This window comes from Puma concolor, chromosome B3 (assembly GCF_028749965.1).
Source record: "Puma concolor isolate L17-30 chromosome B3, mPumCon1.1.hap2, whole genome shotgun sequence".
Taxonomy (NCBI): Eukaryota; Metazoa; Chordata; class Mammalia; order Carnivora; family Felidae; genus Puma; species Puma concolor.
The window spans coordinates 149,369,164-149,393,703 of record NC_141672.1 but is presented as its reverse complement, the minus strand read 5'-3'; the positions used below and the strand labels follow the sequence as shown (position 1 = coordinate 149,393,703).

At 48.3% G+C, this 24,540-nt stretch overlaps 2 protein-coding genes across 6 annotated transcripts in view; one reads left to right on the top strand and one right to left on the bottom strand.

Annotated features, from left to right (window-relative positions):
* The first annotated feature begins 950 nt into the window (after positions 1 to 950).
* On the top strand, positions 951 to 18,906 carry CHRNA3 (cholinergic receptor nicotinic alpha 3 subunit). Its single transcript, XM_086711793.1, has 6 exons — positions 951 to 1,103; positions 2,520 to 2,659; positions 2,773 to 2,817; positions 3,916 to 4,025; positions 8,811 to 9,822; positions 15,568 to 18,906. Exons 1-6 carry the CDS (start codon positions 1,007 to 1,009, stop codon positions 15,694 to 15,696), a joined length of 1,533 nt encoding a protein of 510 aa, XP_086567919.1. The 5' UTR covers positions 951 to 1,006; the 3' UTR covers positions 15,697 to 18,906.
* CHRNA5 (cholinergic receptor nicotinic alpha 5 subunit) overlaps positions 18,034 to 24,540 on the bottom strand; it is a 50,134-nt gene continuing 43,627 nt past the window's right edge. For 2 of the 5 annotated variants that reach the window (XM_086711794.1, XM_086711796.1), the window contains exons 5-6: positions 21,942 to 22,773; positions 18,034 to 19,614 (exon numbers count right to left, since the gene is read on the bottom strand). In XM_086711794.1, the coding sequence (XP_086567920.1) occupies positions 19,453 to 19,614; positions 21,942 to 22,773 (994 nt within the window). In that variant the 3' untranslated portion in view covers positions 18,034 to 19,452. Of the gene's footprint in view, positions 19,615 to 21,941; positions 22,774 to 24,540 lie in introns of those variants that run through there. The other 3 variants (XR_015253032.1, XM_086711795.1, XM_086711797.1) reach the window with 3 other exon arrangements.

Here is a 24,540-nt window from a genome sequence, read left to right as displayed (position 1 = left end):
AACATCTGCACCCCCACCAAGACCCTCATACCTATCTATTCTTACTTCTGAGTTTTGAGGGCTCTTTATATCTACTGGGTACAAATCCCTGGTTGTATATCTGATTTGCAATCTTTTCCAAACGAAGGGGATTTTGCCCAGAGAATGAGAACGCTCCAAATGGGGGCCTCAGACATTGGCCCCAATTCTTATATTCTGAGTCCCGTAGGATGTCTCCTTTTGTTTGGTTTTAATGTGGGTAAGCAACCCATTCTGGACTCACCTGCAGGTGCCGGAGGTGGTCCGGCCCTGGGGGGGTGGTCCGGAGGCCTGGGGGGTCCGGAGGCCTGCTCACCGCAAGCCCTGGGGCAGCGCAGTGTCGACACGGAGGAGGCTCTGCGAGCCCCGCGCGCGCAGTGTAGACGCGGAGAAGGAGGCTCTGCAGGGAGCGGGGCGGGAGCGCAGGTGCCGCTCTGACGGCTCCATTTCGAAGCCTCATTTTTGTGTGTGTGTCTCTCTCCTTTGTCTTTACCGTTCATCAAGGAACATTCCAAACGTATTCGAAAGCAGCGTGGCCTAAGAACCCGCAGGTGCTCCGCGTCGACCCTCCGCTATTACCAACTCAGGGCCGACACTGCTTCCGACGCCCCCTCCCCCTCCTAAACTACCGACGAAACACGAACCCCAGGATCGCACCCAATACACCTGGCACTTACTGAGCGGCGGCGTCGGAGCGCGGAGGCCTCGTTCGGAGGGCGTGTCCGCGCGCAGCTGCGGGAGGGGGTGGGGGCGCGACCCCGCGGGAGGCGGACCGAGCCCGCCCCCCGCGCGCGCGCGCGCCCCGCCCCCCGCCCCCCACCCGCCTCCTCCGCGGAGCGCAGCCCGCGAGCCTCGGGCGCCCACGCCGGCGGGAGGGGCCAGGGCCGCGCCCCGCGCCCCGCGTCCGCGTCCGGCTCCGAGCGGGCGGGCTGCGCCGGGAGCCGCCGGGGAGTCCGCCTCCGCCTGGCCGCGCCCGCCCCCCGCGAGCATGGGCGCCCACCCGCGCGCTGCCGTGGTCGCGGGGCTCCCGCCGCCCCGAGCGCTGCCGCTGCCTCTGCTCCTGCTCCTGCTGCTGTCGCCGCCAGGTACGGGCGCGGGGCCGGAGGGCCGGAGGGGCGAGGCTGCGGGGGGGACGGGAGGGAGGGCAGAGAAGGGGCGCAGGCCGGGCGGTGCGGGGTCGGGGAGGCCCGTCTCCCCTCCGGCCACCCCTCCCCGGGTCGTCTGGGTGCGAGCCGGGAGGGCCGTCGGTTCCGCTGTCTGCATCCCGCCCACCCCCTCGTCCTATGAATAGATGGCGAAACTGAGGCCGGAGAGGGCTGAAGACTGGGCGGGTGTCATCGTCGGGAGAGGGGCGTCGCTTCGCGGCTGGGGGGCCGGCGCGCCCGCCTCTCCGCGCTCCTGGCGGCGCCTCCCTCCGGGTGTCGGGTCTCGGAGAGGGGCGCGTCCCGGACGAGCCTGCCCTGACCCTGCCGGAAGGCCTGCTGGCGGTCTGGGAGGGCGGCAGACACCGAGGGGCCCGGGATTTGGCTGCAAGGGGGGCCTGTCGGGAGAGCGCGGTTTCTGACCCCTGGACGCTGAGGACCCCACCACCGCTCACGCAGCTTCTGCCTGTGGCCTCTCCCGGGTGTGTGTGTGGGGGGGGGGGGAGCGGGCAAGACCCCATTTCAAGATTAACCCGACTTCCCTGAGGATTCCCCTCATCCCCCCCCCCCCCGCCCCAGTTTATCCTCAGTTCTGTAACTGGGAAGGCACACAGCTGACTCACGTGGCCTGGGGTGTGGCTAATGAACAAAGGGGGTCCCCAAGGTTTCAGAGAGGTAAGGTCTTTGATCAGGCTGTAAAGACACACTCAGCAGGAACCACGGGTCTCAGTTCAAGATCATGGGAGCCATGTAGACACCCAGTTTCTCAGAGCGTTGGTGGCCAAACGTCCATGGGGTCCCAGGCAGATGAAGGAGGGCCCCAGACCTGGGCTGCAGAGCATCTGGCCCTGGGTGACCCTGGGCGGCCCTGGCGCGCAGAGTGGACTGGCCATCTCTCCATCACGGAGGTAGCAAGTGGCCGGGCCTAAGCTGGCTGCGTTTGCATCCCACCATGCCCGTAGTGACGTTGAAGGTAAGGGTGGTGCTTGAGCTCTTACGGGGTGCTAGCACTGAGAACTTCACTTAGAACAACCCTGTGAGGTGGATGCGTTTTTCTAGGCAAAGACAGTGAGGCTCAGAGAGGTTAAACCCCTTGCCTGAGCTCACACAGCTTTCAAGTAGTTTGGCAGGATTTGCACCAGATCTTTCCAAATTCCAGCCCGGGCTTGTGACCACAGTTTCTCCCTGGAGGAGTGTGACCTCATGTGTCTTTTGGCCTCAGTTTCCCAGCCCGTAACTTGAGGGAGTGGGGCTCATCTGGGAGTCCGGAGCTCCACAGAGTACCCCCAGCACGTGGTAAGGAGGCTATAGGTGGGTGGTGTCCCTGGTGAGGGGAAAAGTGACCATTACTTCCTGCAGTGGCCATCGCCTCCGAGGCTGAGCACCGTCTGTTTGAGAGGCTGTTCGAAGATTACAACGAGATCATCCGACCTGTAGCCAATGTGTCTGACCCCGTCATCATCCAGTTTGAGGTGTCCATGTCTCAGCTGGTGAAGGTGGTGAGTGCTGGCACCGCAGGCCATGGCCATGGGGTGCGGGGCTTCTGGAAGAGGCCTCCCCAGAACCAGCCTCCTGTTTGAATTCACTGTGCACTTTTTATCTCTCCTTCTAGGACGAAGTAAACCAGATCATGGAGACCAACCTGTGGCTCAAACAAGTAAGTGAGCGGACCCTGGGCGCTGCTGCCCCCTGGTGGTGTCTTTTGTATTTGCTGTGCGGGACCCACAAAGAGCCCAAACAGCCAGCTTCACTCTGGTGAACCCAGATTGGGATGACTGGCTAGTGTGTCTCTTCCTGGGCTTGGAGTCACATGCACTACTCCACGCTCCCCCTGGAAGTCAGCCCCTCAAGTCACAGATGACAGATCGCAGCTTGGAGGGAGAGACCTCCTCGGCAACACAGCAAACTAGGACAGACCTGGGCCTGGAGCGCAGCCCCTGACTTTGGGCTGGTGCCTGAGGCCACCTCCTTCCCTTCTTGCCAAAAATTTGCCCTTCAGTTCAAATCAGATGCTGTTGCTTTCTTTGGTAGAGTGGGAGCAGAGGCTCTGGATTTTCCTGTTCAGATTGAGGCCAAAGAAACAGGCTTCCACATGCCCCCCCCCCCACCCAGGGAGACTTTGCCCAGATCTAGGCAGATACCTCCCTGGACCAGTGTGACCCTTCGCCAGCCCACACAGCCTTTCCACACCCAGAAGGCTGGAAAGCCAGGAGGGCACAGTGCCCATTCAGCACTCTGTCCACAGGCTCACCTGTCTCTCCTCCCATCTCCCAGCCTCTATTCCCACACACTTCTCAGGCCCCGGTGGGACCATGGCTCCTTCCCCAGAACCCTTCAGACACCAGCCCCGCTTAACCTGGAGGTGGAAGAGGGCTGTGTCATTAGCACCCTGCTCCTGCCAGTGGGGAACACGTCTGAAAAAGCTCCCGGAGAGCTGTTTCAGGGACGTAAATGGCAGGTGCTTACAGCATGCACCTGGCCAGCACCAGCACTGACTGGAGGAAGCACTAGTGACCCTCACTGGTTGGTGAGGGGCTGGGCTTGCCCAGCCACGGAGGCAGTGTCTCCGGGTAGCCGGGAAGCAGCTTGCACACCCAGCCCAGTGCCATCTCCCCCACAGGCGCCCACGTGAGAAGTGGGGCTCCTGGGGTCTGCAGCGTGGAGGTGGGGGCTTCCCCAGAACAGCTGGTTTCCAGGAAGGGGACCGTGCTGTCCTTCCGCTGCCGCCTCCTCTCTCCCTGCCTGCTCCCCACAGATTTGGAATGACTACAAACTGAAGTGGGACCCCTCTGAGTATGATGGGGCGGAGTTCATGCGTGTCCCTGCACAGAAGATCTGGAAGCCGGACATTGTGCTGTATAACAAGTAAGGGACTGCCTGGCCTTCCTGGGACCTTTCCCAAGAGGGCTTCATTGAGATGTTAATGCCACAGGTGTTTACTGAGCACCTGCTATGGGCCAGATGCCCGAGAGAGCCACCCTGACTCCAGGACTTTACCACACACCAGGGGACAGGCATGAACTGTGATATCCAAATGTGCAGTAACAGACCGGATAGGGGGGTGGGGGGAGGAAGGGCGGTCTGCTGCCAGGGCCCTCACTGGCACTTGCCCTTCCCTGTAGGTCAGGACCACGGACCACTTGGTTCCTCTGCCCTCGGTGACTGAGCCCGCAGTTTCAGGAAGCCTCTCCGCTGTATCTCACAGCGTCTTCCTCTGCCAGGCTCAGCTGCCCATCATGGCACCTCCTAAACTGGCCTCTTTCCACATTTAAGCGTTGTTATTCAGCAAACATAAAATTTAATGGATGTTTTACAGTATGTACTAGTTTGTTCTCTGGGTATTGAAAAACATCATTTTTATACCTGTGCTTTATCTCTAAGGTTACGTTTTTACCATTAAGCATTTATCAGCAGAGCACTCCCTATAGAACTAATCTGATTTTAACGATTGAAAGCATTTCCGTGTTTAGGTTTTTATGCCATATTAGTACAAACTCATATGCTTTAACTATTAGGACTGCAGAAGCTATGTTTTTGGCTGAGTCCCACTTTCTGGTCACTGACTAAAAGAAGGGTCTTTAGCCACTCCACAGATGGGCCGTGTTTTATTTATTGGCTTTCCAAGGAAATACATCATTCATAAATGTTTCTTTCAGACAACTTGTATTTGTAAATTTAGTCCTCACAGAACTGGGACAAGGTAAACTCAAGTGGTTTGCAAAACATGAGCAGTCTTACCAGTCTTCTGATCCACAGGCTCTTAGGGAACTGGGCAGAGTGTTGAGAATTTTAGCTAAGCTAGAATTAAGAAAATGTGCAAAAATTTTAATGTCATGATTTGAATTTTTTTTTTCAACGTTTATTTATTTTTGAGACAGAGAGAGACAGAACATGAACAGGGGAGGGGCAGAGAGAGAGGGAGACACAGAATCGGAAGCAGGCTCCAGGCTCTGAGCCATCAGCCCAGAGCCCGACGCGGGGCTCGAACTCACGGACCGCGAGATCGTGACCTGAGCTGAAGTCGGATGCCTAACCGACTGAGCCACCCAGGCGCCCCGTGTCATGATTTGAATTTTCTAGCCGGCAATCTTGAGTGAACAGCTGGAGGACTTTAGGCTGTGAGTTTAACGGTGCTGCGTCACAGTGAAATGATTCAAATTGAGTGTGGTGAGGAGCAAATATCATAAGGAATTTCCTTTGAGTCTGAAACTGAAGATAGGTTGTAAAGAAAGTCACCCAACCCCTGCAAGTTAGAAGTCGTTTCTCGGGACTGATCCTCCGTTGAGAGTCTCTTCATGTGGACAGGAGAAACACCTTTTACATCCTCGTGCCAAAGCTTCCCCTATGGTTTGTTTTCTCAAGTTCATTCTCTACCAGGATCCTCAGAAAGTGCTCATGGGCACAAGATGCCTTATGTTCTTACATGTTTATAATTCACTGCAGCCTTTTTAGAGAATATGTTCAGGTTACTTAGCTGGATAGAGAAACTCCTTGGCTGAAATCTTCCTTCGTGAAAATCTTCTAAAAATGCCGACTGCTCCAGCATGAAGTGTCGCTGTCAAAATCTGATGCCAGTCAAATTGGGTGGCATTGGAAGACAAGGGGGACTCTGCCGATCAGCCTGTGGGGACCACAAAGTGAACCAGCTCTGTCCTGGGCGAACCGGGAGGCACAGTCCTGGCAGGGGGTGTTCTTTCAGCTCAGGCACCCAAAGGCTTCTTCCTTCATCTGGAGAGTCAGCTGTTTGACTCTGTGCCACAGATGTGACACGTCTTTACTCCAGGAAAGCTGGTTTCAAGTTCTGGGTCTTAGGATTTGTTCTTTTGCTTTGGCTTCTCTCTCCAGGAACTCCATCTTCGTGTACGTCAGAACTTCACCTACATTCTCTGTTCTTCTTGCTCAAGTTCTTGTTTCTGTTTGATGTGAAACTTGCCCTCTCTCTCTCTCTGGTTTCATTCCTGTGACTGTGCTTTCTCTGGCACCTTGTTTCTTTTAGCCGTTGCTTCTAAGATGGTTTTTGACTCTTTCCTAAGGTGTCGGCTCTTGATACACCTGCTGTTGTCTGGCCAGGTTATTTAACATTTTCTGATTATGCTGCTCCTTCATGGCTTCCAGAGATCACTTAGCACTTCTTAATCTGTAATCCCAGGTAGGTTGTCACTGTCACCTGTTCTGGGCCTGTCCTGTTGGGGTATGGCTTCTCTGCTTGTGATTCAGATATTCATCTTCACCCATTTCTTACGATACAATCTAATCCTTTTCCACTGCTCTTGTTGAAATAGGTGGCCTTTGCTAAACGTTTAGGACAGGCTCCCAGAGGGAACAGGGTGGGTGGGGGTCTCTTTTCATCAGCTTGAGGGCCCCTGGGAAGGCAGGCTTCTGGGCCTGAGCCCAGCCGCTGCTGGATGCCTGCTTCTCCAGCTTGTAACCCATATTTCTCTTCTCAGCCTGTTTCTGACCTGGTTGAACTTGGGTCCTACCCTAAGCAGCGTTTTTCTGGGCGGGTCTCAGTCCTTCCAGAAGGGAGTCTGGGCGGGGCGGGGGGGGAACCCTCGAGCCCACACCAGCCCCCGAAGGCCTTCCCTGCAGACCGCCAGTGGGCCCCACCACCTTTTTGGTTCCCTCCCCGAAACTGGAAGCTGTAAGGCCTGTGTTTCACTGTTCCCCTTGCTGAGGAGTCAACGCAGACTGAGGTCCTCTTTTCTGAGGGACAGATGCTTCTTGGTGGCTTCTGTGCCTGGGGCTCTTTCCCTGGCGGCCACCACCTCCAGCTGATCCTGCATGGTCCAGGCAGGCTGCCCTGGGGTTGCTCACTGGACCCCACCCGCTCGTGGGAGGCTGCATGTAACCTGACTGTGATGACATGGTCACAGGCTTTTCTTTGCTGGGAACTTGGAGAATGTTCACATCAGTCACCACCCTTGCCTCCCCCGAAGCTCAGTCTCCCTTAGAATAAGCCCTCAGCCGGTTGTGTGCACCCTCCTGGGCATCTCTTTTTTGACAGCCTCGCACATGGGCTCCTGGACCCCTCCCACCCCCGCTGGCTCTTACTGCCGACCATCCCCTGGACACCCCAAGGGCAAGACCATGGGTTTTCTGGTCATTCTTTTTAGTCCACGAGACCCACCAGGTGCCCTGTCTGTGGCTGAGGCTGTGCCGCACCCCAGGGCCCAGCGGGGTCTTGGCCTTGCCCGTCTACCAGTGGCAGAGAGCAGAGGCCCTGCGCTCTGACCTTTTGATCCCTGGTCAGTAAAGCGAGGGGCTGGACTAAGGCAGGTGCCGGCGTGGGGCTCCTGTGAAGGACTGGGTCAGTGTTTTACATCTGTGGGCCGGCCTCTGCCTCTGAAAGCAGCCTCCCTGTAAATGTCGTCACAGAAGGGGCAGGCCTGCGGGCCGCACTAAGAGGTCCCCTTCTGTCCTGACGTTTTGTTGACCCAGGACACTGTCTTCCAAGGCAGTGAGGGCTGTGTGGGCCCTCCCCACACCCCTCCCCTTACCATGTGAGGACAGAGGGCACAGCAGGACTGTTGTGAGGACCGAACACGAACAAAGCCAGCAGGGCCCCTCTGGACAAACCGGCCGACCAGACGAGGGAGGCGGCAGCCTGGGGTCTTAACTGGTAGCAACTGCCCTGCTCCACGGAGGCACAGGAAGGGGAGGGCCAGACAGCAGATGGAGGACATGGGCAGGACACGTCCCCTCCTGTCTCCACGTGTTACTAAATCACGGCAGGAACACACAGAGATCCCTGCATGTTTGGGTCTGTCACGTGCATCAGCTCTTCAGGCAGATGGGTGGTGGCTCCTTCTAAAGGGTCTGAACTCTATGCCGCCAGCAGAGCTGACCCAGGGACATGTGTGGAGCCTGCCCCGGGCAAGGCCACCGCTTGAGGGCCGGCTGCTCTCTCAGATGCAGGACTTGGAACATCGGTCTCTGCATAAAAGGAGAGTGCGGGTATTGCAGGGAGACGAGACATGGGGAGAAACCAGGGAAAGATCAGGAAACTGAAGGCACGGGAGCCCGTTGTGCTGGATTTGAAAGACAAGGCATCAGAAAACATGATTGTTCAACCCAAGGCGCGGGGGGGGGGAGGGGGGGGAGGGGGGTGTGGGGAACACAGGGTCACAGTGCAGGTCTGGTGGGAGCCCATCTGCCAGGGCTCAGTATGGTGGGAGTGGGCTCCCCACAGCTGGGCCTCACACACGTGTGTGCACGTACACAGGAGGTACCCACGTGGAGACTGAACGAGGCTTTAACGGGATCCAAACCGCAGCAGCAGGAGGGCCAGATATCCCCAAAGGTTTCCTGCCTCGAGGACAACATTCGTCTCATTTCTTTAAAGGGGGAAAAATCCCTTTCTGGCATTTGAGACGGTCTGTCGATATCAAGGCCAAGTTATATTGAAAACAAACCAGTGACATGCCAGGGGTGGGGGAAGCATGTCAGATTGTTGTAGGAATGGAGCCTCGGGCCTCAGTGTCCCCGTCGGTCAGTGGGGAGGTGAACCGGGTGACCGTGCATGGCACATGGGGCTCTCCCGTTCTGTGGTTTTATAAGCCACCGCTTGCTGCCTACTGCGGGTGGTGTGAGAAGCTGGCCCGGGCGACCGCGTGGTAACGACTGTGTGTCATTTGCCACCTGTCTCTGCAGTGCTGTTGGGGACTTCCAGGTGGACGACAAGACCAAAGCTTTACTCAAGTACACAGGGGAGGTGACTTGGATGCCCCCCGCCATCTTTAAGAGCTCGTGCAAAATCGACGTGACCTACTTTCCATTTGATTACCAGAACTGCACCATGAAGTTCGGCTCCTGGTCCTACGACAAGGCAAAAATCGACCTGGTCTTGATCGGCTCTTCCATGAACCTCAAGGAGTACTGGGAGAGCGGCGAGTGGGCAGTCATCAAAGCCCCGGGCTACAAGCACGACATCAAGTACAACTGCTGTGAGGAGATCTACCCCGACATCACGTACTCGCTCTACATCCGACGCCTGCCCCTCTTCTACACCATCAACCTCATCATCCCCTGCCTGCTCATCTCCTTCCTGACCGTGCTGGTCTTCTACCTGCCTTCCGACTGCGGCGAGAAGGTGACCCTCTGCATCTCGGTCCTCCTCTCGCTGACCGTGTTTCTCCTGGTCATCACCGAGACAATCCCTTCCACCTCGCTGGTGATTCCCCTCATTGGCGAGTACCTCCTGTTCACCATGATTTTCGTGACCCTGTCCATCGTCATCACCGTCTTCGTGCTCAACGTGCACTACAGAACCCCGACCACGCACACCATGCCCGCATGGGTGAAGACCGTTTTTCTGCACGTGCTTCCCAGGGTCATGTTCATGACCAGGCCCGCGAGCAGCGAAGGCCACACCCAGAAGCCAAGGCCCTCCTACAGTGCTGAGCTCTCAAATCTGAACTGCTTCAGCCGCACGGAGTCCAGAAGCTGCAAGGAAGGCTGTCCCTGCCAGGACGGGATGTGTGGCCACTGCCACCACCGCAGAATAAAAATCTCAAACTTCAGTGCCAACCTCCCGAGAAGCTCCAGTTCTGAGTCTGTCAACGCTGTGCTGTCCCTATCTGCTCTGTCACCGGAAATCAAAGACGCCATCCAGAGTGTCAAGTATATTGCCGAAAATATGAAAGCACAAAATGAAGCCAAAGAGGTAAGGATGTGTTATTACATCAGTCGTTTGTTCATTCGACAAACATCTGAGGTGGGTCAGGAGTCAGCAGCCTGTGCTTGGACCGGCCCCTCCATTTACCAGGTAGGGGTCCCTGGACGTGTGCCTCGCTTACCGGAGCCAGTCCCCTCGTGCGCACAGTGGAACGACAGAGTCCGTCAGTGTGCCCTGGCGTTGGCCCCTGAGCTGCCAGCCGGTCTGGGCCATCAGGACAGTGCCAACACACTTGGTCAGGAGATGAGCTGGAAAAGGGCACGAGACCAGCCGGTTTGACAGCTTTTACTTTCCGATTGTGTTTTTTCCCTTACTGAGGTATAAAGTGTATGCCTGTTAAGTGTACACGTCTTCACATTAGGTGTTCTCCCATGTAACCCTGGGTGCAGGAAGCACATGGGATGTGTCCCGTGCTCCTTCCCAGGCAGCAGCCCCTCCCCCTTGCTAACCACTGATCTGACTTCCTCGATTGGTTAGTTTTACCTCTTCTTGAACCTCACGTAGATGGAACTCCATAGTACAGACCCTTTCACATCTGACCTCTTTCATTCAACAAAATGCCTTGAGGCTTATCATCTTCGTGGTTTTTTAGGGTGGATAGTATTCTACGCTAGGGCTGCGCCACCTTCTGTTTGTTTATTCTACAGTTGTTGGACATGGGCTGTTTCTAGTTTGGGGCTATTGTGAGGAAAGCTTCCATAAATATTCTTACATGTCTTTTGGTGAACACGTATACTCATTTCCCCTGAATGTACACCTGGGGGTGGGATTGCTGGATCACTGGAGAGATGTATTTTTAACTTCAGTGGCTACTGTAAGGTTTCCGAAGTGTCTGATGCGTTGATACCCCACCCTGGGCAACGTTTGAGAGTCCACTTGCCGCACATCCTCACCCACATGTGTGAAGTGGTACCTCATCGCTGTTTAATTAGCTTTTCCCTGTTGAGTAACGATTAGGAATCTTCTTCCTATGCTTACTGGCCATTTGTACATCTTCTTTTGTGAATTATCTAGTCAAACTCTTTTGCTCATTTATTTTAATTGGGTGAACTTAGATTTCCTCCAAAGATCTCATGCTAGAATTAATGTCAAGTATTAGGAATAGGGAAGTTTTACACTTAATAATATCAAATGTCTGGCTGCTCCCTGACCCTGTTTACCCCCAAGTTTATCAGAATCAGATCTGATAATTTTATGAGAAGTTTTGCTTTAAAATTAATTGGCTCTGCCTTAAGCTGCTTATTAGCAAAGAGCTAATTAACTGATCATTTCAGCTCCTCACACACTGTAGGTGATTACCGTTGACAGGGAATGACTGGGGCCTCTTTTATTATACCCTGAATGGCACATGAAAGTGAAGGAAACAGGAGGGAGAGAGCAACAGCTGTCTGTCCATGCACCCAACCCACCGGCACAGTTGTGAGCCCACCATGTGACTCTACAAAGGCAGAGCCTCCTGCTGAGCCTGTAATTTAGCCAACAAGTCAGGCACACCTTTAACTTCAGCTGAAGCAACCGTTGGAGCATAAGTAAATGATCCGTGAACATCTCTCGTTTGTGTAACACTGACAACTCTACCCCTTTCTTTATCCATCTTGAAAAGAATCATTTCAGGTAGCAAAAATTTAATAAAGATTGAGATCTAAATACTGAAGACTCCATCAAGTTATTAGAAATTAACTCTATTTCAAAAATTACTTACTAGGCACCTGACAAAGTGTTAGTTTCACGAGGGTCTAAGACCTATTGTACAAAAGGACATTTTAAAGATTGTTACTAAAAGGGAAGTCACAACCAAAGTGACAAGAAGATACATTAGTGGCAAACTGTGGCAAGTGGTTCATCTCAAGTGGCAACCACTGCTCATCTCTGGTCATCTGTCACCACAGGGGACTTGGGCCCAGTCATAGCTCTCCCATTTTTCCAGAAATAGAAATTGGCCCACAGGCCAGCAGAGCACAACCTGTCCGTGCTGAGAAGACTCGAGCTGTCGGAAGAAGGTCTTCTTTGCCTGTGTTGTGTGACTGCCACGCCACCAACACGGTTTTCCAGAGAGGCTTTACCTTCCTAGGTCTACAGCTCAGCATGGCTGGTTCGCACTGTGCGTGGCCCCCAGGGACCTCACTTAAGGGCTGCTTTCCCAGGCCGCCTCCTGAGGGTGTGGGGAGCCTGTGTGTGACTACCATGGCCCTCCCGGCAGGGGAACACCATGGTGGCTGCCTGCCTTGGCTGTTCCCTTCTCCAGCTGTTCGTGTGGGTCACTGCTTGCTCACGTTTGGCCGTATTAGTAAGAAGTTTAATTACTGTTAATACGCAAACTTGGGGTCGCACGGAAGCGCTCTTTGTTGGCGGTATGTCTTTCACCCTGGGGTCGGCTCCACCATGCGAGCAGTTCTCTCAGTCTTGGAGGTGTGCCCAGGCCAGAGCCACGGTCTTCTGAGCTGACATTCTGAGATAGCTGGCTTCCTGTTGGGCTGAGACACACATGCATAGACACACACAGATACGTCTCTGCGTGTATAGATCTGTATATAGGTGTGCACGTGTATCTCTACGCGCATATTTTCATTCCTTCCAGAGTCTGACTTTTGATCAGCGATTTGGGAGTTTCCATTTGTTGTAACTACTGTTTGATCAAGGCTAAATTTCTGTCATCTTATTGCATGTTTCCCGACTTATTTTTCTTCTTTGCCTCACTTCGTGCTGAGCACTGGGAAGTCTGAATTGTTTCTGCTGGCTGGAAAGCCATGTGTTCCGTTTCTGTTCTGGAAGCTGTGCCTCAGTGACTTAGACCCACATGCGAGCTCTTCCAGATCCGTCTCCTCACTCCTTTGCATCTTGCCCCTGACCCCACTGTCCTCCCCTCTGGTCTTCCTTACTGCCCGGCCACACTGGATATGACCAGAGCTTCAGTTGTGGATTTGGGGGAATACAGCTTTAGGTTTTGCCAACCCTTTCTCTAGTCTATATCATTTTTTTTTTTTTTTTTACGTCATCTTCACTAAACCACTGACTTACCCCCCTGCCCTCCTGGCTTTCTCTCCACACTGACCCACCTTGATCCCAAGTGTTCATGGTTAAACCTTCTGAGGCCTGTAGGCTTAAAAGTGTAAAAACTCATTTTTAAGACAGTTTAGCTGGATACAAAATTCTAGAAGTTCTTTTTCTTAAATACTTAAAAAAAACCCTCCTCCGTTGCCTTTTTGCTTCAGTATCACTAATGAAGTTTTAAGTTAATCTGAATGCTGTTTCTTTGCAATGAATCGATTCTATCTAGAAGCTACTGGAATTTGTAGAGAAATCCAGTGACCTCAAACACAGTGTGTTGGTGTGAATCTCTCCTAAACTGTTCGGCATCCTTAGGAGCCATTTTATCCTGAGGTTTTTCATCTTTGGTTCAGAGGGAATCGAGGTTTCCTCCGTGAAGATTTCCCATCCCCATGTCTCTCCCTGAACTGCACACGTCTGCTTCCAGCCCCCCACCTCTTCCTTCCTGCCACCCTCACCCCTCCTCATGGGTTCCTTTCTGCCAGCTGTCCCCATCCTGAGTCTTTTCCTCCGCTTTTCTGTCGCATTTTTACTTGGTTCTTCTGTGACATTGCTTCATGTTCCCTATGCTCTCTCTGATCTCTGGGGATATCCTCTGTAGTTTAAACCCTTAACCTGTCTGTTCTGTGAATTTCCTTCCAGATAGTTATGTTTGTGTTCTGAGGCCTGTAAACTCACTTTTTCAGGGGCATCAGCCTTGCTGGATGGTATTTGGGGAGGCTCCACAAGGCAGGAGGCCCATGTAGCCAGACTAGACTAGGCCTCCCTTCAAAGGTGCTTCCTTCCCTCCAGGTGACCTTGTCCCTCAAGGGATGTCTCTCAACCTCCCAGCTTTTCACCTCAGCCAGGCTGTCCTCTCTCACACGTTACCTGCGTCTCTGGGCTGGGACCAGGCAGGGAGCAAAGAGGCAGAGCCGTAGGGGTGAGAACAGCACAGCCCAAATCTCTCCCACCCCCGCCCTGTCCCTGAGGCCCTCCTCTGGCCCCCCTAGTGGAACCTGGCCGGTGCCACAGCCTCTAACATATGGGCTCCCCTTGCTTCTGGGACATCTCTAGGGCCAGGCGAGGAGAAGGAGCCAAGAGCTTGCACTAGTTCACCGTATTGCCTGACGCTTCTCTGTTATCATTAGTCCCAAAGTTTCCGGGCCCATATGATGCCTTCAGGACTTTCAGAGTTAGACACAAATTGTCACCCAGCTGTGTTTGTGCAGTACATTTGTGCTCACGTGGAAAACTCGAGTCCCGTCTGTGTTCACCAGGCAAAGCCGTGCAAATTGCTGTCAGAGGAAGATCTGTGGTTGGATGAGGGTCATCTTTTTTTTTTTTAATCAGTGTGACTATCGATAGGTACTATTCATTAAGGACTCTGTGCCAGAACATTATTTCACTTAATCCTCATCATAACCCTCTGAGGGGAGTACTGTTCTTATCTGCATTTCACAGATGGGGAAATTGAGGCAAAGAGAGGTCACATAACTTACCCAGGTTCTCAGACGCTGCGATGAAAATCAAAGTCTACCTGCTACAGCCTTAGGAGGGTTAGCTGGTAGGGGTGGGTGGGAACCACAGGTTCATTGTGTGTTTGAGGCACTTAGAAACCAGTCCTAGGAATCCACACAAAGTACTAGCGTTATAATTCTAATTTTAGCCAAATTCCTTAGTATCTTCAGGAGGACACATCTCCAGTTCATGGCAGTAAAAGAAAATCCTTGTCTCCCAGTCCCATTTCAGTGTACTTAATTAAATCACTAAATCACATGCTGCCTCTTTTTTATGTGATTATTTCTTCAAAATCAGTTGATTCATTGGTTCTCTCTTCCTCAATTCAATTACAGTTTCCTTGTCTTCCCAGTTGTCTAGGAGTGTAATTAACATACAATTCTCCTTCCTATTTCAAGCCTGAATTAGGGCTGTGTTATAGACAATTAGTCTTGCTCTTTCTACTGTCTTTTACTTTATTGTCAGCAATTATTTCTGATTTTCAGCCTGTCCTCTCACTGTTCAGAGTTCCACAATACTTTGGCCTTAGTGTTGAAGAAGATATTTGGTTAGCTGGGCAGGGCCAGGGGGCCGAGGGAGAGAGATGATGGCCTTGCCCTGCTTTACTTATTTCCTTTTGGAACAGATGTTAAATGGAAATTAGTATCTAACACTGGATAAGAACCAGCACTTTGAAGCAATAGTAAACGATGGTTGGATTGTATTAGTTACTCTAACAAAGTCCAGGAGTCCACAAGTCAAGTAACTGGTTTTCCTAACTTTATAAATTAGAATTCAGTTTAGAAAAAAATAGGTTATGTATACATGAAGACATTTCTGGTTGTTTCATTTTTTGTTTATTTTTAAAAGTAAGCTGTATGCCCAACTCAGGGCTTGAACTCACAGCCCTGAGATCAAGAGCTGTTACACCCTACCGCCTGAGCCAGCCAGGCGCCCCAAGAAATTTCTGATTCAAAACAGACCGAATGTGAATATTTTATACCTGCCTCTTGTAATGCATAAAGGGGGACTTGAGAACAGTGTTTCCTCAGACTCCATTAGGAAACAGGGCTTCTTGCAGAATGGCTTCTGCTGCCGCGACATATTTATTCGGTATTCAGTTCTGAAAATGTGTCCACTCTGCCCTTCCCTTCCTGCTTTATGTTTTCCTCTTTCACAATTTTTGTTTTTGTTTTTGTTTTCCAGATTCAAGATGATTGGAAGTATGTCGCCATGGTTATTGATCGAATTTTTCTGTGGGTTTTCATCCTGGTGTGCATTCTAGGGACGGCAGGATTGTTTCTGCAACCTTTGATGGCAAGGGATGACGCTTAAGCACCAAACTGTGTTTGCCAGAGGCTTCCTGGCATGCAGAGGGGGACTCGTTTGTTTTTATTGTGTAAAATACACTTGGCCATAAAATGTACCATCTTCACCGTGTTCAGGCCCACAGCTCGGTGGTGTTAAATAGTCATCGTTGTGCAGCCGCCACCACCATCTCCAGGACTCTTCGTCTTGTAAGACCGCATCTCCGCACCCACTGAACACTAACTCCCTGTCCCCTCTCCCCCTAAAACCCACATTATACTGTTTTGACTACTTTAAGTACCTCATATAAGCAGAAGTGCACACTATTTGTCTTTCTGTGATCGGCCAGTTTCATTCAGCATCATGTCCTCGGGGCTCACCCATGTTGGAGCAGGCGTCAGAATCTCCTTTCTTTTTAAGGCTCAGCCGTGTTCCATTGCACGTCTATTCATGTTGCTTATCCGCTCATCTGGCAGGGGACACTGGGGCGGCCCCCACGTTTTGGCTGTTACAGATATGTGTGCGTCCATGTTCACAGCAACATTATCTGTTTGAGACCCTGCTCTCGATTCATTAGGATCTATGCCCAGAGGCGGAATTGTTGGGTCCTGTAGTAATTCTATTTTCAACTTTCTGAGGAACAACCGTACTGTTTTCCAGGATGGCTGCACCAGTTTGCATTCTCACAGGGGCTCCAATTCTTGGCATCCTCATCAACATTTGTATTCTGTTTTTTTTTTATAATAGTCATCCTAACGGGTGTGAGGTGGTATCTCATTGTGGTTTTGACGTGCATTTATGTAACGATTAGTGATGCGAAGCATCTTCTCCTGTGCTTATTGGCCGTTTGTGTGTCTCTTTGGAGAGGTGTCTGTTCAGGTCCTTTTCCACTTTTTTTTTTTTTTTTTTTAAGTTTATTTTAAAGAGCACAAGCAGGTGAGGGGCAGAGAGGGAGGAGACAGGATTTGAAGCCAGCTCTGCGCTGACAGCAGAGAGCTCAATGCGGGGCTCAAACTCACAAGCCAAGCTATTGAGATCACAACCTGAGCTGAAGTCAGACGCTCAACTGACTGAACCACCCAGGCGCCCTTTCTTTTCCACTTCTCAATTGGGTTGATTGTGGTTTTTAGTTAAGTTTTAGGAGTTCTCTATATGTTCCAGATATTAATCTCCTATCAGAAACAAGATTTGCAAATATTTTCTCCCACTCTCTGGGGTGCCTTTTCACTCTGTTGATAGTGTCTTCTGATGCACAAAATTTTTAACTTTTCATTAAGTCCAGTTTATCAACTTTTTGTTAGCTGTGTTCCTCTGTGTCATATCCGAGAAATCACTACCAAATCCAGTCTTGTAAAGAATCTGTCCTGTTTTCTTCCAGGAGTTTTACTGCTTAACTCTTACATTTAGGCTCTTTCTCACACTTTCTATCATCAAGCTACTGGCACTGTTTTTAGCATTTCAAGGTTTACTTATTTATCCAGTTGTCTTGGTTTTTATCAAAAGAGATTCGTGCAAGAAAAGTCAAGGGTATTTATTATAGATAACTGAACATTTAACCAGCCTTTTTGGTAAGGTAGAGAAACATCAAAATATAGTTCTGCAGTGTGAAGTAATATACTCTACTAAAGAATATGTAAATATGGGCTAAATATGAAAACGGTTTCCCCTTTGTGCTGGTTGAGGCATAATTGGACAGGAAAACTTGCTGCTCACAAATGTGGAAATCCATCTGGTTCAGTATCACAACAGATTTCCCAAGGGTTTTCTTACTTGGCCTGTGATCTCCTTGAAGTTTTGTACCATTTCAGCAAGGCCCTACCTACTACCATTTCCTCCCATGTTCACTCCTTGTCCCACTCCTTGTTCATCGTTGGTTTCCAAGAGTCTGAGGGCCGTGCCTCCTTCACAGAACGCCTCAGCCTTTATCTCGCATCATCCTAAAGAACTATGCTATGAAAAGGTATGCCCAGTCACACATCCATTGCTAGTAAACCGTTGGAGCAGCATTTCTCAACCTTGGCACTATTGGCATTTGTGGCCAGATAACTCTGTGCTGGAGAGACATTGTAGGATTTTTAGCCTCCATCTGGCCTCTACACTAGATGCCAAGAACATACCCCCGGGTCCCTTGCCAGTTATAACAACCAAAAATGTCTACAAAAATTAAGTGGTCCCTCAAGCACAAAACTGTGCCCGATTGAGAACCACTGCTGTAGACAGATTATTAAGAAGACAGTATTCCAGTATGGAGTACTGCAGTCCTGAATCTGAATAGGTAGGAGATGAGGGTTTGCAGAGACCATTTTAATCTTCTCACTAGTCATTTTGATGTTTTGGCTTTATGAAAATAAAACTGACAAAATCGCAGCCAACTGTGACTCATGTTTTGGTAAGTCAAAGGAAGATTTCTACAAAATTTACTCACCTATAGAAATTTTACGTAACAGTAACAGAGGTAGAAGAAGAATCAGGGATATATACGTGCTAAGAGATCTAACAGGCATTTAAACTCATCAGACCAGACTTTCACTCATTAAATGACATTAAACATGTACCTACAATAAAATACAAATGAGACAGGATCCCCTCTGCCTTCCAAAGAGTGTCGACCTGACCTTAGATGGGTTACTTACTATAAATAAGGCATTTGTTCTCTCAAGGGCTAAGAGTTCCAGATAAAATGCAGAGCTTCAACAGTGTTTTATTCCTGATCGTAGCTGAATCAGGGCATTCAGAGATGGAATCTCACTTGTTTACCTGTGACGCGTGCCACTACGGTCCTGAATGAGCAGTAATCGGTGAGACTGCACCACACCTAGAGGCCCTGCAACTCTATGGCTCCAGTACTGTGACTGCTGGAAAGAAGGAGATGAAACTATACGTGACAGCCATGTGACAATGAGCTTCCACCTAATTAGAAACCATCTTTAATCTTGGAAGATGGTTTTTCACAGTATGATTTGGTGGCATCCATGGACGTGTTTTTAAAATGGGATTCACTTAATTGTAGAGGACGCCTTCTAAGATGAAGGGTACAGAAATGCTACGGTTTATATAGAAGATGGTTAATTGTGGAAAATGTGGATAAGGGGGTTGAAATTAATGTTAAGAAGATACTAGTGCATGTCCACAAGTTACCTATTGTGTGATTTTACAATTGAAGGTAAGCTACGAAAACAGTTAATACAATAATTGTTCAGTTTAAGCATCTAAGAAATAAAGTAAGCTTTAAAGGAATTCCCATTTTTCATTTTTTACGATGTTGGTTATAGAAAAGCAGCATCACATTAAATTGTTATCATACCAAGGAGTTAGCTTATTTAACATAGCAGTATAATATTATGCTAGAGATTAGCTGTTACTCCGTGGATACAGGACAGAAAGAAAGAAATTTAAAATGTGTACCTTTACCAAATGCAGAAAAAGTCCTGAAATCAGTCTTCAAATACAACAGGAACTTTCCAATACAATCAAAAGATGAGCTTCACGTTGATTACGAATTGGTACTGTTTGCCAGGACACCAACATTAGGTTTTCACTAGTACAGTTCAGATAACATTTTGCTGCTATTTTTAGCTTAAATGCTGAGTCAGCTATCACTTCAGTCATGCAGGTAAAATGTTCTCAGGGCAGTCTATTAAGATAAACCAAAGTTAGCAACTGTTAATCTCACAAAGCTTGCTTCAAATTTTAAACACAATTTACATTTTCTAATTTTAAGGGTGCCAGAGGCATAGGTGCCTTTGGTAACTAAATTCCTACGATGACACCACTACGGAAGGATCACTTATTTGCATCTCCAATATGAACCGGTACTATTATATTTGCCCACTTATAAATAACAGGAACGAAAAGCCCAAGAGATCCAACAATTGAAACCAGAAGAAAAGTCCATAGAAACATCCGATCAAGCACCTGTGCTATGAATTTCCAATCTTCAACCACCTGTTGCAATAAAAAAAAAAAAAAATTTTAAATACATAATTTAAAATTGTGTAATTACTTTAAGATATTACACACTGAGTCAGAGGCCAGATCACTTTCTGCCTCCCGCTACTGCCTCACAACATAAGTGACCTTGTACTCAGAGCTCAGGGACAGACACTCCCCTGACAATCTAGAACATAGAGCCTCCACAAGCTTTCAGAGACGCTACACAATCTATTAATGTACGTCTTGACTTGTAATATATTACAAGTGACATTTTTTATAGACTTTTAATAAAATTAGAATATTTATACTACTTGGATATTTTATAATAAACTAAAAAAATCACTTTTATTCATATTACATACAGTTATTTCTGTCATTTTTTTCTTGTCCAGCAGTGCTTACTTATTTTAATTTCTAAAGAGAATCCAGCCTGGGATTAATCTCAAGCCAAATTAACAACTGGTTCAGAATGATTACAGGGCGCCTGGGTGGCTCAGTCGGTTAAGTGTCCGACTCTTGATTTCGGCTCATGATCTCACAGTTCATGAAATCTGACAGTGGAAAGCCTGCTTGGGATTCTCTCTCTCTCTCCCCCCCAAAATAACTAAACTTTAAAAAAAAAAAAAAAAGGATAATATGCATTAGCTATTAATCTTCTCACCCCACAATGTGCATTATTTAGTTTTGGATTCCCCAGGGGCTATTTTAACCTAAGCTCATGAATTCAGATCTGCTGGTTGGACCTCATTTCAACCCCCGTTTTGCAGCCTAAGCAGGGAGCTAGCTCAGCAGTTCCAAGTGACCTCAAAGAAAGGGCAGGCTGAGACAGGCCCCTGAACACCAGAGGCTCCCCTCCCAGGGCCTTCCCTGGCCCCTGCCTTTACGGTGCACGAGGTCCCCCACAAGAACTCTGCCCCCTCAGCTATGAGAGAATGTGGACTTTAGGTAGCTGTCAACACTCTACTGCTTTTCTAAGTACCCCCCTGAAGACAAATACCATTTACTGGCCCTAGGGGGATGAGCCCTGGCCCTTCTGCACAATACTTTGCAGACATTTATTAATCCAGATATTATATAATCCAGATCATTATTTAACTAATATCTACATTTTAAAGACTCCATCGATAGCTTCAGACCTTATATACTAATCATACTACCATGAAATAGAAATTTTACAAATCCACAAACATTTGAAGTCTTCCAGAAATCTGTTATATGTTCTTTCTGTGAGGAGGACTGTAATTTTACCAGATTCACTTTGCTTCCCAAACCTGCTAGAAATTTTTCCATTTAAAAAAGGTTTGGAAATGAAAATTCATACAATTGTAATGGGGACTATTCAAAGCAAATTCAATTATGAAAATACTACTATAGTCCTAGCTTTAAAAATATCACACAGTAGGGGGCATGTGGGTGGCTCAGTGGGTTAAGCCTCAAACTTCAGCTCAAGTCATGACCTCACAGTTCATGGGTTCAAGCCCCGTGTTGGGCTCTGTGCTGACAGCTCAGAGCCTGCTTCAGATCCTCTGTCCCATTCTCTCTCTGTCCCTCCCTGCTCTCTCTTTCACACTCTCAAAAATAAACATTTTAAAAATTTTTTAATAAAAATATAACACAATAGAAATACAGTGACAAGATTAAAATCTGACATGTTTTGAAAGAAAATTTAACATCACATTAGTAAAATGTATTCATGTTCAATTCTTACATTGTAAATATTGATCTTAAGCCAATGAGAGTTATTTTTCTATAATAAAGTTTTAAGCAAATTTTTGGTTTTAAGCAAATTAAGAATATTACTAAGCACTATTTCTAACTTTCACATGAACACTTTGACATATGATATATAACATCCAAGAATATCTACTGCTTTCAATTTCACTGACATTCTCTTATAAATGAACAAGAAAAAGACATATTCTAGAAAAAATACCTTGGCTGAAATTTATAGAGCCTACATTAGGCTCATTTTTTAAAAAATAAAATACCTTTTGATAAATTATAATGCCCATTGTGCCTACAGATTACAACAGAATTCAGAAACAAAGTTACAGAAGATAGAATTAAAATAATAATGTCAGAGTCAAAAAAACAAATGGCAGTGTTACTACTCTTTAGAATAGAGTAACAACAGTCGGCACAAGGCAAAGTTGCTAAGGGGAATGGAGAGGTGAGATCTGGCAGATGTTTTAACTGAAACAAATTTTGGTAAAGATCTTCCACCGAACAACGTGTCAGCGTTTCTGGCCCTCAACCTACACTGAGTCTCAAGGGCCATGCTGATTACTCCCAAACTCAGAATGGAAGCGGATGAGCACTTGTATACACATGTCACAAACCTCACGGACGTCATTCTCCTTCATGACGTGTCTTGTAATGTAGCGGATGGAATCAAGCGCAGCTTCCAATGTGTTTCTAGAAGACTCTGGTCTACCACCGCCCTCAGTTTCCTCTTTCTGAGCGAAGTACCTGTCTACGTGACTCCTCATGCACAGCAGTTTGGGAAGCTTGTGGAGAAATAGCTTGCGGACCCAAGGTGCCATTGCATCGTGTGTTGAGGAAGAACGATGATGGATATTGATAGCGAAGACGGTCACCATGATTGACAGCGTCACAAAAATCATGGTGAACACCAGATACTCTCCAATCAGAGGTATTACTTTGGAAGACGAGGGTATGATCTCTTCAATAACCAGAAGGAAGACAGTCAGAGAGACCAGGACTGACGTGCAGAGACTGAGCTTCTCACCTTCGTTTGAGGGGAGATAGAAGACAAGCACAGTTAAAAACGAGAGCCCGATACAGGGTATAATAAGGAACAAGGTGTAAAAGAGAGGCAGACGCTTAATTACAAATGAGTAGGTGACATAAGGGTACCAGCAGGAGCCATCCGTTCTGTTTCCTTTGCTTCCCGTTGCACTCACAATCTCCCATTCTCCATTGTCAAAAAAATCTCTCTTGTCCACGTCTTGGTCCTCTAAAATTATATCAACCTGTGATCCATCGTAAGTCCAAGAACCAAATTTCATGGAGCAGTTTTGGAGATCGAATGGGAAAAACGTGACATCTATTGTGCAAGAACTTTTGTAGTTTGCCGGTGGAGTCCAGGTGACAGTGCCATCATACCTGATGACTGCTTTCGTGCTGGCCCCTTCAAAACGTCCATCTGCACTGAAATAAACACATGCACGTAACAATGCAGAGACTACACAACGCAGGCCTTCACAAGCCTGAGATGAGAGAAAGTCGACACCATGGCGTGAGATACTTTTTAAACTATTATGCTTGAGATATACCTGCTATGTGTAGGGGACTCTGTTTTAGGGACATCTTATGTAAATATCCGACTTTACTAGAACTGAACTCCTTCCGCATCTACTCCAGGACTGACAGTCGATCTCTATTTCACAGAATCCTGAGATTTTAGAGGCTGAAAGATTTCCCTTTACATACAAAATATAATTAGGCTATTGAAACAATAAAATATTGGCCAGAACCTGAATCCACATTTCTAGGCTCTCCACACAGTGCTCTTCTCCTCCATCACAAATACTGGATAGTTACTACAGGGGCAGGAAGGAACATTAGCTCTAAGCTGTGCCTCTCGAGTTCTGCCACCATGTGAGCTCCTATACTGGAAAAGTCTAGTAGGAACATAAGATTTCTATAAAATACTGTTTTTTATCTTAAAACTCATGTGACTTTTGCACACTACTCTTTTATACACTCATGTTTATGTAAAAATGTTTTTCAGAGACTGGGGCGCCTCAATGGCTCAAGTCAGTTAAGTGTTGGGCTCTTGATTTCAGCTCAGGTCAGGATCTCCCAATGCGCAAGTTCAAGCCCTGCATCGGGCTCTGCACTGACAGTGCAAAGCCTGCTTGGGATTCTCTCTCTCCCTCTCTCTCTCTGCCCCTGCCCCACTCACATGTGTGCGCTCTGTCAAAATAAATAAATAAACTTAAAAAAAAAAATGTTTACTACGACCTAGAGTAAAATGGTGCTCTGGGAAGCTATATCCTGCTACCTTATAGTTTTGTTTCCTCTTTACCTATTGAGAGACATGGAGGAAAAAGGTGTTTAGAGACTAATATTTTTCACACAGCATTTGCTCTGTCTTCATGCCAAATGCCTGCTTGCAAATAATACAAAATGCTTTAGGATAAGCACAAATTCCCAAGATTTACCCTGGGTTTGTCCTAGAAAAAAATGAAACTCACACCCAGAATCATCCTTTCCCCAAGTTAAAAACCATCCTCAAAGTACACCTAGGTAGGGTGCCTATAAAGATGAGTTCACTCAACATTCCTCATCATGGGATAATCTAATATAGTATTTAAGCAAAATTAGAAGGACGCACATTTGAACATAAAGTATGACTTCAACTATTTTTTAAACACCCCCAAAATCTTGAAGGCAATCTGCCAAATATATAGTCTATTAAATAGGAGGATAAATAGGGATGTCGGGCCGCCCTAGTGTGAACCCCACCCTGCCACATGCAAACTGTGCAACCTTGGACAAGGTTATAATGCCCTCACCTGTTGGACAAGGTTAAAATGCCCTCACCTGTTTCCTCATCTGTCAGAAATGCCATTTTAAAGGTACTGCTGGGAATCAAATGAATAAAGCAGAAAGGTACCGCACATGCGGCCAGGCACAGAGTAAGTTCTATGTGTGAGCTCGTGCAAATGGCTGCCTCTAATGCTGGAATGAATAATGGGACTGATTAAAGGTGACACCCCGCCCCCAATTTTACACCTTTCTAGACTTCCCAAATGTTTTACACGTTTTGGAAAGCAAAGAACACTTTTATTTATTTATTTATTTATTTTAATTTTTTTTTTTCAACATTTATTTATTTTTGGGACAGAGAGAGACAGAGCATGAACGGGGGAGGGGCAGAGAGAGAGGGAGACACAGAATCGGAAACAGGCT

Bases quoted from the DNA above. Each gene is read 5' to 3' on its own strand.
- CHRNA3 (XM_086711793.1), top strand. From the start codon at position 1,007: ATGGGCGCCCACCCGCGCGCTGCCGTGGTCGCGGGGCTCCCGCCGCCC. The intron at 1,104-2,519 runs GTACGGGCGCGG...TACTTCCTGCAG, and splicing joins CCTGCTGCTGTCGCCGCCAG to TGGCCATCGCCTCCGAGGCT. The intron at 2,660-2,772 runs GTGAGTGCTGGC...CTCTCCTTCTAG, and splicing joins TGTCTCAGCTGGTGAAGGTG to GACGAAGTAAACCAGATCAT.